Source organism: Diachasma alloeum, unplaced genomic scaffold (assembly GCF_001412515.2).
Source record: "Diachasma alloeum isolate Michigan unplaced genomic scaffold, Dall2.0 Dall_scaffold_00188, whole genome shotgun sequence".
NCBI lineage: Eukaryota > Metazoa > Arthropoda > Insecta > Hymenoptera > Braconidae > Diachasma > Diachasma alloeum.
The window spans coordinates 713234-733355 of NW_021680354.1; the positions used below are offsets into that span (position 1 = coordinate 713234).

A 20122-nucleotide genomic window follows, 5' to 3' on the forward strand; every position below is an offset into this window, starting at 1 on the left:
ACACCGCTTGACTGACCAAAAAAAAAAAAAAATTCTAAGAGAATTAGAATTTAGAGAGAAAAAATTTCCGCNGCGATTTTTCATATCCGTGTTTAAGCGGAGGAATCTAATCTGTTGTATCGATGATTTGGTCCAAATAACCCTTTCTCCCCGGTTCTCGGTGAAGAGCCAACAGCATTTTTGCAGTTCCATTTTTCATTGCATCCACTTTTGATTGACACGCGATGTCAAACAAATCATTCAACATACACTTGAAGTCAATTTCCCTCACTTGTGCTTTAGCACACGTCATCCTACGCACAGGGCCATTCGTTAAAACCTTCCTGTATTCTTTCACTAATTTTTCCAACTTAGTAATCGCATGATAGTCTTGGATGATTGGAATTCCTGCATGTTCCCAGAATAAGATACACTTTTGAATAACACATTTTGCAGCTTGCCGAGTATTCAATTTCGGATCAGCGTGTCTCATGTAATGGAAAAAACTCTCTAACACTTGTTTGTTCGATGGCAATTGATTACCCCGAATTTCTGGCCGTTCATTGCCAATTAATCTCGGTATCCAGTTGAGTTTTTGCCATTTTCACGTATTTTCTTCTTTGAAGAAATTGCAAATTAAAATAAAATTAGGAAATTAACTTTGTGAAACAGACGAAAGTGTCAGGACTCCTTCGATGTTGCCTCTTTCAAAGTTGTACTTTGACTGACCAAAAAAAAAAAAAATTCTAAGAGAATTAGAATTTAGAGAGAAAAAATTTCCGCTTCACCCAGCCGGGAATCGAACCCGGGTCTTCCAGATACGCGCCGGGCACTCTTACTTTTTTTTTTTTTCATCAATGGTTTTTATTGTCCTACAACACTATGTACAAATTTACAATATTAAAAACTAGATTTAAAAAATATTATTGTTTAATTATTGGCTTTATATAAACTATGACCATATATGGTTCTCGAGATTTACACTTTATTCATAAGACGCATAACTTTTTAAATTTAGTTATTCTTATTTTCATCAATTAGATAACAGTATATTATGATTTTTGAGCAGTATTTGTTGCTAACAATATTAATTTTATAGCCTTAAAAAAAATAAAAGAAAAACATTATATTGCTATTTTGTGAGTAAAAAAAGGGCTTTTATGTATCCGCATCTTGAATTTATTGTGTTACCAATTTTTCGATATCTTAATTTTTTTTTCATTATATTATTATATTGGGTATCCTGATTTTTTTTTTCAGGAAATTGCCAAATATAATTTCATATCATTTCTGTTTATTTTATGGTCTTTTATGACTCATTAATTTATCTATCAATCATTTGATTTACATAAATATATTATTTTATTCATTTTTTAGATTTAGAATATTTTGTACTCTATTTTTAACTAAAATTTTGTGAATGTTAATATTTATGGAGGTCTGTAATTGTGTCTCATATTTCTGTATCTTATATAATTAGTATTTGGATTATTTATTTTATGTATTTGTTCTCGAGCTATCAGCTCTCTAATAAATTTATCATCATTGTTCAGCCACCAATATTGTTTTTTAATTCTATAAAAATCGATTGAATCGTTATTTGGTATTGCTCTGGAATATTTGAAAGGACCATTTAAAAAGTCATCAATAGGTATTTTATTATTTCTTTTATGTCTACCAATATGGTATAGTATGGGAACATTGAATTCATTTTGAAATAGTCCTTTTTTATCATATATAACGAAGTACTGGGGCTTGACTGTTCCACATCTTGCACGGTCAATAGCCTCAGCCTCTGGGAACTCTATAAGTTTTTTAATTGTTTCATTTTCAATAATTTTTATTTTGTTATAATAATTTCTTGCTAATTTGAGGATAAAATTATCAATTCTAGGGATTTTTGCTTTGTCGTATAGTACTTTGTTAGATACTTGATGTTGATAATTACTGTGATGTGATCTATGCATAAATAAACAAGTACGAATGCAGTTTCTCTCAAATACTCTCAGAATCTCCGACTGATTGGCCCCTAAATTCCACAAAATTTCTGAGCCATATGTCAGGAGTGGTCTTATCAATAACAGATAACAGATAACTCTCGCTCTTTTTTCTATATTTTTGTTATGGAAAAGATATCCCAGTGATTTATATCTATTCCTAGCTTTTTGTACTTGTATATCAAAATGATCTGAGCATCTGACTAGGTTATCAATATTGATGCCAAGATATTTAACAATTACTCTATTTGGGATGATTGTTTCTTCATTATTTGTGTGATTTTTTATTTTAATTTCAAATTCTTTAATGCTGTTTCTCTTTTTCTTAGACATATTTTCAACGGAATTTCGGAATAAAATCGTTTCGCTTTTCAGTGGATTTACTTTTAAATTCCACATAGAGTACATATTGTTGACTTTATCTATTATTTTATTTAATTTATTTGTTATTACTGTGCCGTTATCACCAGCAACATATATTATTCTGTCATCTGCATATGCTATTGAAAATGTATTGTTATTACTGTTTAATTCAAATGAGTCTATCATGTGTGAAGTAAAAATAGAGAAGAGACATGGAGAGTTGATTGTCCCCTGTTGTAGTCCCTCCGTTATATTAAATATGTTACTTAAATTATTGTTGTGGTTAATAATTTTGAAATTTTTACCATGGATCATGTTCCAGATAGTTCTAATCAGGGCTTCTGGAAAATTATTTTTAATCAAGATGTATATTAATCCGTTTAGCCAGACGGAATCAAAAGCTTTCTCCAAGTCGAGAAGCACTGCTCCAACCATTTGATTGTTGAACAGTGCTTCATTTACGTCTGATAAAAGTTTGTTGACTGCATGTAAAGTGGAATGATGGTGTCTAAAACCATATTGGTTATCTGGGATAATTTTTTTAGATTTGGTTATTGTTAATATTGAATTATTAATAATTGCTTCATAGACTTTACTAAGAGCTGGAGTCATACTTATCGGTCTATAACTAACCGGTTCTGTTAAGTTTTTACCTTTTTTATGGATTGGGATTACAATTGCGGTTTTCCATTGTTTAGGAAAATAGTAATTGTTTAATGCATTGTTAAATATTTTTGTTAAGTCTATTATCATTTTTTCTGGTAAGTGTTTAATAACTATTGGTGGAATTTTGTCAGTTCCTGATGAAATTTTATTTGGGAGGAATTTCAAAATTAATTTTACTGTAATTATGTCGGTAAAATATTTTTCTATTGTTGCATTGTTGTTTGCTGAAGTTGCTTTGTTATTATCGTCAAATTTTGTTACTGTAATATTATTATTTTCGTCTTGAGTCATTTTGTTTTTAAACTCTTCGATTTTATTATCTATTAATTCTTTTAATCGTGTATTATTATTAAGGTATCGAGGAGAGTTAATTCTTTGATAGTGTGCTCCGAATATATTTAATATATCNAGAGTCTGAGATTTCTACCTCTGTCATTTGATGTGTAGTCCCCGTAGCAAGTGTTTCTGCAGTTCAAGTCTCCCATCATGACATAATAAACTCTATCGTTGGACAATTTCAAGTCATTGAAGAGTGCGTTGATCTCGTTGAAGAAAATATTTTTTCTCTTATCTTTATTGGTGGCATAAACACTGATGCAAAATAAAGATCTGAAATTCGAAGTTTTTACTTTAATAATTGAATATTCTACAATTTTATTATTTTTTGAGTTGGGATAATTTATTATCGTATATTTTATATTTTTTCTAATTAATATTGCCGTTCCTCCGGAAAATTTGGAGTTATGCCTATCATTTCTAATAAATTCATATTTCTCAAATTTTATTTTATGATTGGAGTTTAATTTTGTTTCTGATATAAAGGCAATATCTATGTTATTTTTTTCTAAGAATTCTTGTAAGAAGTATCTTCTTTGTTGTCTTACAATTGAATTTACGTTGATTGAGGCGAGTTTCAAAAGTTTTAATTGGTTTACTTCTTGTTCGTTATTATTGATAATTTGGGGGTTAAGAGTCGCCATTTTTTGATAATTTAAGGTGATCCATTATTGACTGTATATTTTCCTTATTTTTATCTACTTGAGCAGAAATAGGTTTTAATTTATCGTTTAGTTTATTATCAAGCCGGGCACTCTTACCGACTAAGCTACCGGGAACCACAGAAATTCACTCTCAAATTCACCTCAAACACCGCCTAACCTCCTTTAGGCATTAAAGAATTCTAAGAGAATTAGAATTTAGAGAGAAAAAATTTCCGCTTCACCCAGCCGGGAATCGAACCCGGGTCTCCCAGATACGCGCCGGGCACTCTTACCGACTAAGCTACCGGGAACCACAGAAATTCACTCTCAAATTCACCTCAAACACCGCCTAACCTCCTTTAGGCATTAAAGAATTCTAAGAGTACAGCCAAGAAAATGGTTGGAAAATACTTTATTGTCAGGATAGCATAATAGTGGGAGGCAACAAAAGAGAAATAAGGATTCACAATTCTGTGTACCCATACCGTAAATCTCGCCCAATTCATTGAAATTCCTCGAAGGACAGTAATTCGCACACACCCATGGTTCAAATGAGATTGACGGCACTCCCCAAATTTCACTATTCTATAAGACACGCAATTCAGAACAGTATCTTCGAAACATTCTAAGGTATTGTTGTGAATTTCCGGTGAATTCAATGGCAGCAATGTTCAATTCTGTTGTGAATTGACTTACGAACATGAGCCTGAGTTTCGTTTAGTGAGTTTTCGGTAAATGTTTTCTAAATAGCAACAAACAATGAGATTTTCATAAAAGCATGTTTTTCTCTACAGCAAAAATATTTTTGGAAATTCCGCTATCTCCCTTTATTTACAAGATATTTACAGATAACTGGCTCAGTGCAAAATGCACATATTTTAGTTTACCAATTCACAATAGAATTGTTTAGCAGTTGTTTAATTTGTAGACCTCATTTTGTTCTATGAAAAATATTTGTAAAAAAAATTTCTCTTTCTCCTTGAGATTCTGATATATTTTCGGAAAACTATTTTTTTTTTACTAAATTTTGTTTTTCTCTGCACTTCACCCCTGAATTAATGAGAATGCCAAAATTAAAAATATCTTTTACTTAGAAAATTTTCTGCACTGCACGGAGAAAGAAAAATAAAAAAAGTTTGCGGAACGACTCCAATTGCCCGATGAAAACTATTTTTGAGTGTTCCATGTTAAAATGCCTAGATAAATGAAAAATGCGATTTTTTTTTCGAAAAGTTGGATAAATTTCTGATGAAATTTATGGGATGAAAATTTTTGTTGTTGTTCATAATGGCTCGTAATTGAAATTTGAAAAATAGTAAATTTCGCCCTTGGGAAAAAAAATTCCTAAAATTTGGAGGCAATTCTTCATACACAGAATTGAGGGATTCACTCCTATAAATTAAATGTGACTGATAGGCACGAAGATCTCCTTGTTAATTAACAAATAGCTTCTCAACGAGCTACTGGAAATCACAATGTCTCAAAAACTATGAAGAAGTTATCGAGACATAGATCGTGAAAAAATTAGGCAATTCCACGAAAAATGTTTTTTTTGTTTCATCTTTCTACGACTCATGCCCGTGGAGTTATTAACATTTATCTATCGATGCGCTCTACCCAGAATGTGCCACTGAAAGCGTCTTCGTCTTACCTACAGGGACTTGTATAGTACACTCTCTGTTGCTCACAGCAAGCGCTCGCTCTGGGAGCAGCAAAGATGACGCTATACAACTTAGTACGTTTTACCTGGACGACGCACTAGGACGGTCGACGGCCATTGTCACTACCTGAGCCTATGCGGTCGTTCAGAAAAATTAACTTCTACCCATCATTTATGACCGCTGACTGCCAGTGGGTCAGATATGTTAGTTAAACTTCAAACTAGTCGCGCAAACCTCTAGATTTGTTTTAAAAATTCGAAAAAATTCACAAGGGTTGGTGCGTTTTTCTCTCATCTTTTTCCGGAATGAGAATTTGGAAATCTGTTTTTGTTTTCCCGGGTGTCGGTCTACTGTCGAAGCAGCTCAATAGACCTTTTCATCCTGAAAGTCGCGAGATTTTCGAACACTTGTTTCCCATTTCAATTCCCCTAGAAGTTTCAGACACTTTTACCTAATTTACACATAAATTTCATTTTTTGAGGACTCAAATGTATATTATTGTGAAGAAACGGTACATTTAATAAATAAATAACTGTTTATTAAAAATTTTGGGGCAAAAAAGAGATACAAAAAGGAATGACGCGTCCCCGGACTAGAAACGAAGATAAAAGAATATCGAGAAAGAGACGATCGTACACTGAGAGAAAAACGACAAAGTTCTCAAACAACTCTTACTTGTGCCAAGAAAATAGTTTTTTGAAAATTATCAAAAAAGGATTTGTTTGTGTCAAACATGCAGAGAGTGCGCCGGAATGAAAAATTTGTGTCGCAAAAATAGATTTAGTAGTTCAAAAAAAATTGCATTCTCTGTACACGCAACAATTGTCATTTCTAGCACTACTCCTTCGTTATTCGATACTCCTATACGTATTTTGCTCCCGAAAAATCTTTGTTTTATGCGAAACAAGGATTAGTAGGATAGTAGTTTTTTGTTTCGACTGTCTAATAATCACAGACAAGAAATGAACCCTTAAATGAAACAATAATAATGATATGACAGCAATCTTGTAACTGAGGGATAAAATATTTGTTGATCAATTTTCCTCTATATGAGATATTTTCATCCTGAAAAGGCACCGTCTGGTGTGAATTATCTGCCTCTTGAGCCAAATATTTCGTTGCTTTCGAAAGCAGAGCAATTATAAATGTTTGAGACTTTCAAATTCGAACCAAACAAATTCTTTTTTGGCAATTTTCAACTAGCGATTTTGTTGGCCCAAACAAGACTTGTTTGACAACGTGTTTGTTTTTCTCTCAGTGTACATGACGTTGGTTGAGAGGGAGGAAAAGGGCAAATACGCAACATTGCCTTAAATGTTAATATTCATCAGAATTTTTTACTATTTTTTCGGAGATTTCTCAGTTGGTTGAATGGAATCAATATTTTCCCTAAATATCGCGGAATTTCATAAAAATGATGGATTAGGAATGAACTGTTGTTTTAACGTAATTGCCCTGTTCCGTCAGCTCCCAATAAACAATGATTTCATTATTGATAACGAAGAATATGAAGTACTCACGATATGTCCCTTGTTTTTCATTTTTCTCTTCACCAATTGCCCGGAGAACTCTTGATTTGGAAAATGCAGGACTTTCTTTAGCAATGTTACCATCCTCAATTCCATCACTGTCATCATCATCGTAATCCTCAAAAGTATCTTTCTCCAAATGCATTACATCAGGGATTGTCCCTGGTAAGTCGCTTATCTCTTCCAGAACTGAAGCTCCCTTTCCTGCTTCCTCTTTCTGTTTTGTATTTCTGTCATTAGCGATTGGGCCAGAAAATTTCGATTCGAAAACGATAGGACTTTCTTCAACGACGTCATCATACTCCTCCACGTCATGACTGCGGTCATGAGCGGAATCGTGAAGAATATTTTCCTTTAAATCCGTGAATTTTCGTCGTGTCTCTGGTAAAACGGTCTTATCTTTCAATACTGAATCTTCTTCCTTTGTTTCTTTCTTCTGCTTCTTATTTCTATCCTCACCAATTGGCTCAAGAACTTTAGATTTGAAAACTATTGGACTTTCTTCAATGATGTCACCGTTCTCGTCAACATCACCATCGTTGTAATTCTCTGAATTATCTTCCTCCAAATTCATTACTTCAGGGATTGTCCCTGGTAAGTCGCTTATCTCTTCCAGAACTGAAGCTCCCTTTTCTGCTTCCTCTTTCTGTTTTATATTTGTCATTACGGATTGGTCCAGAAAATTTCGATTCGAAAACGAGAAGACTTTCTTCAACGACGTCATCATACCCCTGCACGTCATGACTGCGGTCATGAGCGAAATCGTGAAGAATATTTTCCTTTAAATCCGTGAATTCCTGTCGTGCCTCTGGTAAAACGGTCTTATCTTTCAATACTGAATCTTCTTCCTTTGCTTCTTTCTTCTGGTTCTTATTTCTATCCTCACCAATTGGCTCAAGAACTATCGATTTGAAACCTATTGGACTTTCTTCAATGATGTCATCGTCCTCGTCGACATCATCATCGTTGTAATTCTCTGAATTATCTTCCTCCAAATCCATTACTTCAGGGATTGTCCCTGGTAAGTCGCTTATCTCTTCCAGAACTGAAGCTCCCTTTTCTGCTTCCTCTTTCTGTTTTATATTTGTCATTACGGATTGGTCCAGAAAATTTCGATTCGAAAACGAGAAGACTTTCTTCAACGACGTCATCATACCCCTGCACGTCATGACTGCGGTCATGAGCGAAATCGTGAAGAATATTTTCCTTTAAATCCGTGAATTCCTGTCGTGCCTCTGGTAAAACGGTCTTATCTTTCAATACTGAATCTTCTTCCTTTGCTTCTTTCTTCTGGTTTTTATTTCTATCCTCACCAATTGGCTCAAGAACTTTCGATTTGAAAACTATTGGACTTTCTTCAATGATGTCATCGTCCTCGTCGACATCACCATCATTGTAATTCTCTGAATTATCTTCTTCCATATCCATTACTTTAGGGATTCTCCCTGGTAAGTCGCTTATCTCATCCAGAACTGAAGCTCCTTTTTCTGCTTCCTCTCTCTGTTTTGTATTTCTGTCATTAGCGATTGGGTCAGAAAATTTCGATTCAAAAACGATAGGACTTTCTTCAATGACGTCATCATACTCCTCCACGTCATGACTGCGGTCATGAGCGGAATCGTGAAGAATATTTTCCTTTAAATCCGTGAATTCCTGTCGTGTCTCTGGTAAAACGGTCTTATCTTTCAATACTGAATCTTCTTCCTTTGCTTCTTTCTTCTGGTTTTTATTTCTATCCTCACCAATTGGCTCAAGAACTTTCGATTTGAAAACTATTGGACTTTCTTCAATGATGTCATCGTCCTCGTCGACATCACCATCGTTGTAATTCTCTGAATTATCTTCCTCCATATCCATTACTTTAGGGATTCTCCCTGGTAAGTCGCTTATCTCTTCCAGAACTGAAGCTCCTTTTCCTGCTTCCTCTCTCTGTTTTGTATTTCTGTCATTAGCGATTGGGCCAGAAAATTTCGATTCGAAAACGATAGGACTTTCTTCAACGACGTCATCATATTCCTCCACATCATGACTGCGGTCATGAGCGGAATCGTGAAGAATATTTTCCTTTAAATCCTTGAATTCCTGTCGTGTCTCTGGTAAAAGGGTCTTATCTTTTAATACTGAATCTTCTTCCTTTGTTTCTTTCTTCTGGTTCTTATTTCTATCCTCACCAATTTGCTTAGGAGCTTTCGATTTGAAAACTATTGAACTTTCTTCAACAATGTCATCGTCCTCGTCAACATCATCACCGTTGTAATTCTCTGAATTATCTTCCTCCAAATCTATTGCATCAGGCAATGTCTCTGGGAAGTCGCTTATCTTTTCCAGTAGTGAATCTCCTTTGTCTACTTCCTCTTTCTGTTTTGTATTTCTGTCTTTACCAATTGGCTCAGGAAATTTCGATTCGAAAACCACAGGACCTTCTTCAATGATATCATCGTCCTCCTCGAACCCATCGTCTTCGTAATCTTCGGAATTCACGTCTTCTGAATCCATCGCTTCAAGCGCTATCTCTGGTGACTCAATACTCCCTTGTATTCTTCTTTCACTGTCCTTTTCTTCATACTGAAGAATTTTGAAGAGTTTTAATAACTCTGCTAACTCCTTGAATTCTGTATCCAGTGCCTCATGGGGATTTTGAAGCTCCAATTGTGCAAACACTGAATTGATCAAGCCAGAAATTAAGAGAATTGAAATTAAAGTGGTCCCTCTGGCTGGACCAATGGCTAAACTCTTCGTTTTCGTCACGTATATTTGTCGAATAATTATCAGGGAAATGATATTGAAACGAAAGTCCACAACTCAGGTATGGCGACTGATGATTCCTACCTTTTATATATGATGAAAAGATCGAATGATAGCAAATCTTATCTCCTCATTTTCTGCCTACGAGGGTGAGTAATATATTTTCAAGTGTATCGAGAACTGTTTAGTTCCTCACATTTTATCTGATAATGTAACGGAAATAGAAAGAATCAAAAACAATAGTCTGTGTACACATTTCTCCTTATTATTAATTATCAGTTAATCATGATACTGTTCTGATAATAAAGCATTTTGGGAGAAAGTATCGATTAACTTTGTTGTAGGAAGCTTTCTCAGCTATAACTTTTCTCATGTTTCTCTTTACGAGATCGAATGCGCACTCCGCGCACATATCAACACGATTGATCGATCAAACGATTCATCGTTTTCATTGCCAATATAATACAATTCTCCATTCTTATACAATTGCCATTGATTAGGAGTATTGACATTGAATAATTGACACCAATTTTTGCACCACATTTCCTTGTCAATATGGAACAATTTCAGTGAACAATAAGAAATATTTGTTGTCATTCCGGCCGTACACTTTAAAAAAAATTTAACTGAAATTTCCGGTACACTTTTTGGAAATTTTTATCAAATTTAATTATCACTGAAATTTCAAGGAATTTTGTCACTGAAAATTCAGAATTTCGTGGAAAAATCAAAAAGAACCGTCAATTTCAGTTGCAGTTTTCCCTGAAAATAAATAGACAGCCAGAAAATTAAGGTAAATATGTGCTGGAATTTTTAGGACAGTGACACTGAATGCGATTTAGAGGGAACAAAATTATGAAATTTCAGATTTCACTAAAAATTCTACGCGAATGTTTCAGATTTCCCTGAAAATTCTTGCAGACCGAGACGAACCCGAGCACCCTTAATTTTGGAGTCTTAATTTCGAGCACCAAATTTTCATCACCAAAAATCGATTTGGATTTTTCCAATATAGAGAGATATTGAGACCCTTATTTTGAACCTTGTGACTCCCATTTAGTTGGACCCTTTTGACCCTTATTTGGACCCTTAATCCGACTGTTGTAATCCTTAATCTACCCCTCATTATAACCCACGTGACCCTTATTTGGACCCTTACTCTGACCCTCGTAACCCTTAATCTGATCCTTGTGACACTTATTTAGACCCTTAATCTGACCCTCTAACCCTTAATCTGATCCTCGTGACCCTTGTTCTGATTCTCATGACCATGTGACCCTCAATTTCAGAGTCTTAATTTTGAGTACTAAATTTTTATCGCCAGAAGTCGATTTGGATTTTCATAGTATAGAGAGATACTAAATTTTTAAGACATTGTCATTTGTTCGTTTTTCAATGTTTTCATCTTGAGAAAAAATGAAGAAGCAAGTTGAAATTTGTCATGATTCTACCTTTTACAATACTGAAGATTGGTATTTTGGATAGACGCAATCGGCCGAGAAGCTTCAGAGATATTCAACTTTTTTTACAAATCTATTTCATTAAAAGTTTGAATATTTTCCAGCAGACACCCTGTAGCATGTGGCCCCGGTTGTATGGCTATCACAAGGATAGGGAATTACTACAGATCCATTCGGAAGCTTACTACCAATGGAATTGGTAGAAATAAAAAAAAGAGACTAATGACGCAAAAAGTAACGGTCACATGTCTTTAGTCGGATAGACTCGAACCACTGCTTGTTCATGATTACTGAAAAAATCGTGAGTAATTGCAATTAAATTAGAGCTTGAAAAACATTTTTCAATGCCTTCTTAAGGTATTTCGTTCGAAAAAAGTAAATAATGACATTCATCTGGAACTCATATAGAATTTTTGTAATCACAATTGAATTATCTATGAATTTTCCTAGAATTTTTGCAGATTTCCTTTTCAAGTTATTAACGATTGAAGTCGCTTCTTATACATCATTTAAGCTAATAATATAGTTTCTTGCTAAACAGAAACATCTCCATACGAGTCCATGCATAAGAAGCGACTTCGATCATCAATAACTTTAAAAGAAAATATGAAAAAATTCTAGGAAAATTCATAGATAAATCAATTGTGGTTATAAACATTATATGTGAATTCCAAATGAATGTTATTTAACTTTTTCGAACGAAACACCTTAATCCACTTGATAAATAGTAAGAACACCATCATTGCTTGTCATGTTACACCATACCGTCATGTCCTTTTTATATCCAAAAAATCTCTATACTTATAAATAAATACTAAATTCTAAATATTTATTCATATTGATTCATGGTCTCCACTAACTTCTGACAAAACTGGGGTTCAACTCTAGCTAAATTAAACCTTGATTTAACCTGGACTGAAAACGAATTCGAGTCTAGAATTATTTGACACAACGAAATTATTCACAAAATGTTGATGGTATTTCCGTTGATGATAGAACTATGACATGAAAAAATAGAAGAAAAGAATAGTGAAACAAAAATTTCAAAAAAATTTCAAATTGCTAATTGATTAGCAACAATTACTGTACTCATTTATTTAAAAAATGCAATTGTGCACTTGTTTTTCTTCTTTCCGATCATAATACATAATTTTTCTGCACAATTTTAAAGTGGGATTAATTCCCATGGCAACTGATTTGCCATGGGATGTCCCATACAAACCCCAATTAACAAAAATGCCAAGAATTGAAGTAACTCATCATTTCTATTCCCCTATGGTTTATTCGTGTCAAAAGTACTGAATGATAATTGTTTTTTTTTATTAATTCATTCACTGAACTTTACACCGTATAAAATAAATCACGTAAATTATCATTTATACATATATATTTTTTCCCTTCTTTTTTCATGAACCAATTCAACATGGCAGTTGTACAATAGTTTCTACCTTACTGAATGTGTGAAACGTGTAATTAATTTGATTTTAATCAAAATTAATTTGAATAAATACTCAACCGAAAACTATCGGAAAGTCCAAGACATAATGCTCTAAATGCTGAATTACGATTGTTTGAATAAAAATAGAATGTAGTAAATTAGTTTCACAAATTAGAGGAAAGTCACTTTCGAATACGAAACATCAAGAACAGTTTATCATTTTTACGCATCTTTTTTTATCAATTTTTTTTGTTACCAAAAAAGCCATTCTATAAATACACTTTTTTCAAAAACACTTCCCTTAAGGGGAAAATCCAATTATTTCGTTTTATTCAACTGTGAATCCGTATTTCGTGGGGTTTTCATCTGTCTTTTGTAATGAAAACGTAGAAAGAGGGGAGAATCACAATTGATGCTCTATCAGTGTGAAATGTGGTGTCTCTCGTATTTTTCCTCAATGTAAAATTGTTGTTCACTAATCAATTTGAGAGGTTCTACTCTATTTTTCGATCATTACGAGGAGGATGAGTTGTCGCCGTTGCTGTCGAGATATCCTCCAGAGCCATTCACCACGAACGAGGTGCCCAAGCCGTATAAATGGCCACAGTATTTAGCATCATCGATGTTGTCCTCGAAGAACATCTGGAAAAATTCATCAGGAAGGTTTTATGATTTTTAGGATTCATAAGCAAATTTATTACGAGAGATTTATCATTAAATATGTACGTATCTTGAGGATGGGTCATCCGAGTACGAAATACACACAAAATTTATTATCTATTCTAAAGAAAAAATTTACGTCTTGTACTTATTTCTTGTAATGATCAAGTTCAAGTTATTTTTTTTTCTTTAGGGTCCAAGTTATTGTGAAAATAATTTGGGAGAATGAAAGCACAGAGAAAACATTATGCAACATCAGAACCGGATATTTCGATGAAATTTTTCAGAAGACCCGAAAATTGCCTTAAGGTATATCCCAAGACAATACCACTCAGAAGTTGATCCCCACGGATTTCCGAAGAAATGCTAAATGACTTGATTTATTGCATTCTCGTAAGTTATTGAGTTTTTCTATTCTCATGTGGGTGTTTTCGCCAATTATTGGTATGGTTTTGTACCTTCAAAAATTTAATTTTATTGAGGCTTCTTATATGGCTTTCTTATCGCTCAAAAGGCCTAAAAAATGTTGCCAATTTTTTTCAAATTGTATTACGCCCACAACGTTAATTTTTGAGTTTTGAGAGTTTTTGTCAAAATTTCGCGTTTCAGCACAGGTAAATTTTTTTCGGGTTTTCAATAAGCATTTTCGACGGAAATTTTCCGTTCTTTCGATTGAGGATGGTACCAATTAGCTCACATCCTCGGAAATACTTTAAAATCGCCGAAAAAGTAGAAAATTGTACCCTCTTCCCTCACCTTGATTGAAGATTTTTTATTTCTTTATCCAAAGTGACTATTTTTACGAAACATATTAAAAAATTAAAACTGGGAGTCAAATTCATTCTATCCAAAAGTTTTTTTTTTAATTTCGTTTCTAAAATTTTTTCTCCATTTGTCATTTTGTTTTTCTTGTTATTTTCAAATTCACTATTTATCGACCATTTATGGACCATAAATAATGAATTTTTGAATGACTTTCATGACTGTTGAAATTTCGTTCAACACGTTTCTCTTGTCGTTTTGTAAATGAATTCGTCATTATCGAGATATTTGATACCCGTAATCAAGATAGGCAGTAGACGTGTAAAAAATGAATTTGCAAATGATTCTGTCAATATCTTCGAAATCAAGAGATTTTTTTGCCGATAATTTGTTAATTCAGGCAAAATCATTCGGCTCATTTGCTTCATGAGAGACGAAAGAAAAGATTGATCAGTGTTCATACCTCTCTCATTTTAAAAAAGACCATTCCAGTGAGTAAGGAATCAGAGCCAGCCTGATGTTGAGGCCCAACTCTTTGTAACTCCAGCTGCTCAGCAACTTCTTGAAGTCCACCTTTCAAGTTTTTACACGATTTCATGAGATACTGTCCCCAAAAAGAGAGAAAATATATTTTTCAATTAAAATGGTTCAGTGAAAATAAACATTGAAATACACTGACAGAAAAAATCAACAGGTTTTCAGACAAGACTTGTTTAGACCAAAAATCACAAGTTGGAAACTATTAAACTTATAAAAAAAATATTGTTTTATTTGAATTCGAAACTCTTGAACATGAATAAGTGCTCTATTCACAGATGAAGTATTCACATGAGCAGGAATGGCCATCAATATTATATTTTTTCAATATTATCGATATCGAAAGGATTTGCGAGTTCCATTGATAAATGTTTAAATATACTCATCAAAATTTTAGAAGAATATAATATGAATAGTTTAAATTTCCGATTGATCATGAATTAAATATTTGATAATATAGAACTTTAAATTTTCCATCAAGTGAATATTTGTAATTTTTTAAAAGGAATTATCGATTAACCAAATAATCGGCCATCGTCCTACCTAAATTATTGATTAATAAAATAGTTCAAAATTTGAATATTTAAATTGATGCTTACTGAAATAATTAAAAGTTTAAGAGTGATGTTAACTAACTGACGGCTTCAAAATGTAACAGTAATTGTGATTTATGAACATGGCTATCCCTGCACATGAGACAGTGCCTTTTCCGGATGACAAGATGCCTCATGGAGGAAAGCTTTAACTTGAGATTGTTGTGATTTCAAAAAGACTTGTTCAAGAAATTTGTATTTCCTTTCACTATATGAACAATTATGCACAAGAGTAGATTCAGTACCTTAACGTCGTAGATTGTGGGAAAATATATCCTGAGGCGATCGAAGAATTCACTTTCCTCGTGTGGCAGATTCTGATCGGTAAGTAGCTTCAGTAAATACCCAAAGTCGTAACCGGAGTGGAAGGATAACCACTTGATATCATCGGCGAGAACGATTCCAGATGTCATCAGGAGCTCAGCAAAATTCAGGGGCTCAATTCCTTCTTCCTCATGCTTTTTGAACTGTATCCCACTGTTTTGGAGCATGTCAATGCTGTCTTGTGCATACATGTCTTCTCTGGAAGCAAAAAATGAGAATGAGAATGGCTGAACGAACAATGAAGAAATTATTTTAGTGTCTCGATGAAGAAAAATATACGAAGGCAATTTTTCATTAGTTTGTCTTAAGGGATAACAGAACGCCGCTTATTTTTCAGGTTTTAAATGAATTTCCTGCCGAAAATTATCGATATTTTTCAACATCGAAGCACATTCAGGATATTCAAGTATTTCGGATATTTTTTCTCTAGTGAAATGGCTTTCTACTGTTGTAATCGAACATCAGAGCTTTCATTTGAGCCCCATTTAACTGTAAGTTTCCGGACATTTTACAATGATTTTATTATTTAAACTTTGCAAGTCTGAATTTGAATCTCAATATTGAACCGTTTGAATTCTTAAAACATGTTAAGCAGTTGAAAAAAAATAGAGTTTACTTTTGGAGAAAGATTCATGAAGAAATTAAAAAATTGCTATTTTTGAAAATTACGAGCATTTTCTATAAATTAGAATAGGATAATTAACAAACAATCAATTATCCACTATAAAAATAACTAGTTCGGAATCGTAACACATTTATTCATATTCAGCATTTTACCAGGAATCGATGTCATGCTTAAAAAATAAGGTTTCCTTATTTTTTTACTGATTGATTGATTAATTTTTTATTGTTGATAATTATTGAGGGAGTTTACTCGGGGTCATAACTAACATGATCATCTTCTAGACATGACTCAACTGGAGAAATATAGCATTGAAAAGATGAATACTTTTCTCCAGTAAATGGATATTTGGCAACAATATTTTTTTTTCTCAGTACAATGTATTTGCTAATCGAGATAAGTCAACCCCACATGAGGATAAATTTGCAATTTAAAAATCTCGAGAGAATAAGTCAGACAAAAAAAAAAGAAAATTTACCGACTTTTTTGGTAAATTTCAGTCAAAAAATCTCTCAAAATTGTTATAGGGGAGGATCGGGTAAAATGGGACGTGTTGAAATCTATTCCAATTGTGAATATCTTCATTTATAAGTGATATTGATAACTAGAAAAGATGATGAAACGTTCCATTTTGTCCAACTCTCCCCAATATATAACTATAATTACGCCAAAGGGCTGCGAAATTTTCAATAAACTTCAGCAGAAAAAACTCATAGAATTTCTATGAAAAAACTCATAGAAATTGAATAGAATTTCCTAGCAAGAGCGCTAGGTTTTTCTATTTAATTTTTTAATACGTATCTTTTAAAAAATCAACTTACTGTAGATTGAATTTGAAATTGAACTGCCATGTGGTGTAGCTCCCAGTCGGCGGATTTCCTGACTCATCGAGGAAAGTTAAACCCAGTTGGATGATCCTCAGGAGATCGACATTACAACGTAACAATTGGTATTGGTAATCAGCGCACGTTCGAAATTCACCTGAAAATAAACCGATTTATTGATTGAAATCTACTAAATTCTAACTCTGCATTTAAAATACTTTTGGGTACGATTGTCTTGGGATATACCTTAAGTGAAGTTGTTATAACTTGAATTGGTGGATATTATGATAAGGAATATTTGGACGCCCAAAAAAATCAATTCAGTCGCGCAGTTTTTGAGATATCGAAAACAGATTTTTGAAGGATTTCTATATCTCAATAACGGCTTGACCGATTCAGCTGAAATTACACCCAAATGTGCTCCCAAACAATGCCAATTATTCGCCAACGTTTCATATTTTTAGCTGGAACTTTGCTATTCTTTCGTGGAGGTTTATAAAAAAAATTCCGAAATATTCGCACATACATACAGACACACATCCACACACACTTTTTCTAAAAACATCATTTTTGCACGTTTCATGAAATTCTACATCATTTCCAAGTGAAATTAGAAAATCATCACTAGGGACGATTACAAAGCTTCCATTCAGAAGCAATAAATTGGACTAAAAAATGATACAATACCTATTGGTCTTGCAACAACTCCCGGAAACTCTGTATCCATGGCGATGTACTGATACTGTTGGACGACCTTTCGAATAGTGCGAAATTCCTCCTCCAAATTGTGCCCCCAGACATCGCGAATTCCACATTCTTCATTACTGGGCATACTACCCCCTCCCTTCCCTATGGAATTAACTCCACCTGTTTATTGGGAAAATATCCAGAAGTTAATATCAATGATGCGATAGAGAATCTTAATGTAACAATTACAGTATTAAAAGTCCTCCAAGGCTCCCTTTGCCTTACCACTTGCACTTTTCCTGACCATTTGCAGTTGATCGTTGTTGCTGGGGAGTATAACTAAAGATTAACATTTCAATAACACTGATTGAGGTTCAAACAACTGTCAGAAGGAAACGCTGGAATTTTACAAGAGAATTTTCGATCGATTTGTCGGGTTTCTTGAGCATTTTCTCAGTGAATATCAAAACCCCCATTGTCTTCAGGCAATATTAGTATCGACAAATGCTGGAATTTCGTAAGTTAATTTCAGGAATAGACAATTATTCGATTATCATTATTCATTTTTGAATGATTTATGTGAGAATGTAGCTCAGTGCTGATTCTCATTTGAATAAAAATTGAGAATAGACTTTTTTTAATTTAAGAATATTCGAGTATCTTTTGCAGTTTGGGATAGACCACACTACAGATTCAAGCATTTTCAATCATCGAATTTGTCAGTTAATTTGTGTGAAAAAAAATGGAAAAAAATCATGAATATTCAGCGTCATTCAAATTATATCTTGCACGGAATTATTATTTTTGTTTTAACATTCGCTGTTTATAAATAAATAACTCAAATTGTTTAAATTATATTATATATCAATTTGTTTACTTTCAAACACAAGTTTTCACAATCTTGTTAACCTCTCCCTAAATATTTTAATTGATGATTCTTATTGTTGAAAATAAAACTGTTTCGATAAAAAAATTTTGAAGCGTGAAAAGTGAAACTTTTAATTTTTGTCAATTATGCATTTATCTCGGGATCGTGTAATTCTAGGACAAAATGTGAATAATGCTTTTTTGTGGCTAAACAAATTTTCAATAAAAAAAACTCTTTTGACTGCTATTTTTTGTTAACAAAAATTGAAGAGTCTTTTTTTAAATTGACAATCCTCTCCATCTCAATCAATTTGTTTACTTTCAAACACAAGTTTTCACAATTTTGTTAACCTCTCCCTAAATATTTTAACTGATGATTCTTATTGTTGACAATAAAACTGTTTCGATAAAAAAATTTTGAAGCGTGAAAAGTGAAATTTTTAATTTTTGTCGATTATGCATTTATCTCGGGATCGTGTAATTCTAGGACAAAATGTGAATAGAGCTTTTTTGTGGCTAAACAAATTTCCAAGAAAAAAAGTCTTTCGACGTTTTCTTTTGGAACGACTCATTACCGAAATAATTGCACCTTTATCACCAAATATACAAAATAAACTTGTTACGTTTCCCCACTTCACTGCAATTTTTTTAGTAACAAAAATTGAAAAGAGGAGAGGATATCCTCTCCTGACATCCTCTCCATCTCAATAAATTTGTTTACTTTCAAACACAAGTTTTCACATGACATGGCTCCGCGCCAATTTTATTAACCTCTACCGCCACTTTTTCATTCCCCCAAAGACTAAGGAATAAGTAAAATGCAACCTGATGAATGAATCACTGAACGTCATTATTAATTAAAGCATAATAATGTGTCCTTGATGACTAAAGAACAATGGAAATACTGTGTACATTTGAGAAAATGCTCGAGACACCAGACAATCTCTGAGAAACCAATAGTAAGTTCCAGTGTAACCAGAGTTTTTGGACGAATCAGGAAGTGTTTAGTTTGGAATTGTAATCGAGGTTATTGTTCAAAGGATATATTTACCCTCATTAGAGGTTAATTGCAATCATCCTTGTTTTTATTTTCTTTTATCAGGAGCAATGATGAGTTTTGGTACTGGAACTGGCCTAAAAACTGAACACTGCAATACTGCCAGGATCGCCATCACTTCCAACCGTTGTTCCCCTAGATTCTCGCGCTGGGGACATTTGCATTCCCCCAGGTTCCATTAAATTTAAAAATTTTGGACTTATGAGGCGTCAAATATTCTCATTTACATTACGAAATGGTGAGATGGAATTTTTATCCTACTTTTTTCTCCTTTTTAGAATTAAAGTTCCACTTTTTTCGAGCAGAAAAATCATCATTTCCTGTGCCAGACGGAAGTGCATATATATACTCAATATGACTTTCAAAAATTC

At 33.3% G+C, this 20122-nt stretch overlaps 2 protein-coding genes across 4 annotated transcripts; both read right to left on the reverse strand.

Moving 5' to 3' along the window:
* Positions 1-3476: 3476 nt before the first annotated feature.
* Positions 3477-8603, reverse strand: LOC114841704 (FK506-binding protein 5-like). Its single transcript, XM_029126791.1, has 4 exons — positions 8301-8603; positions 7913-8248; positions 7167-7821; positions 3477-3614 (listed from the first exon to the last, which is right to left on the reverse strand). The coding sequence occupies exons 1-4, from the start codon at positions 8601-8603 to the stop codon at positions 3523-3525; spliced, it is 1386 nt and encodes a 461-aa protein (XP_028982624.1). The 3' UTR covers positions 3477-3522.
* Positions 8604-12642: 4039 nt separating this feature from the next.
* On the reverse strand, positions 12643-19840 carry LOC107048373 (CCR4-NOT transcription complex subunit 7). 3 transcript variants are annotated; one of them, XM_015271519.1, is made up of 7 exons: positions 19746-19840; positions 18113-18153; positions 17828-18007; positions 17138-17297; positions 15616-15892; positions 14704-14844; positions 12643-13460 (listed from the first exon to the last, which is right to left on the reverse strand). In XM_015271519.1, exons 2-7 carry the CDS (start codon positions 18132-18134, stop codon positions 13332-13334), a joined length of 909 nt encoding a protein of 302 aa, XP_015127005.1. In that variant the 5' UTR covers positions 18135-18153; positions 19746-19840; the 3' UTR covers positions 12643-13331. The 3 variants fall into 3 exon arrangements, with proteins under 3 accessions (XP_015127005.1, XP_015127007.1, XP_015127008.1); XM_015271521.1 differs by having other exon boundaries at positions 18113-18166; XM_015271522.1 differs by lacking the exon at positions 19746-19840 and having other exon boundaries at positions 18077-18154.
* Positions 19841-20122: the final 282 nt, after the last annotated feature.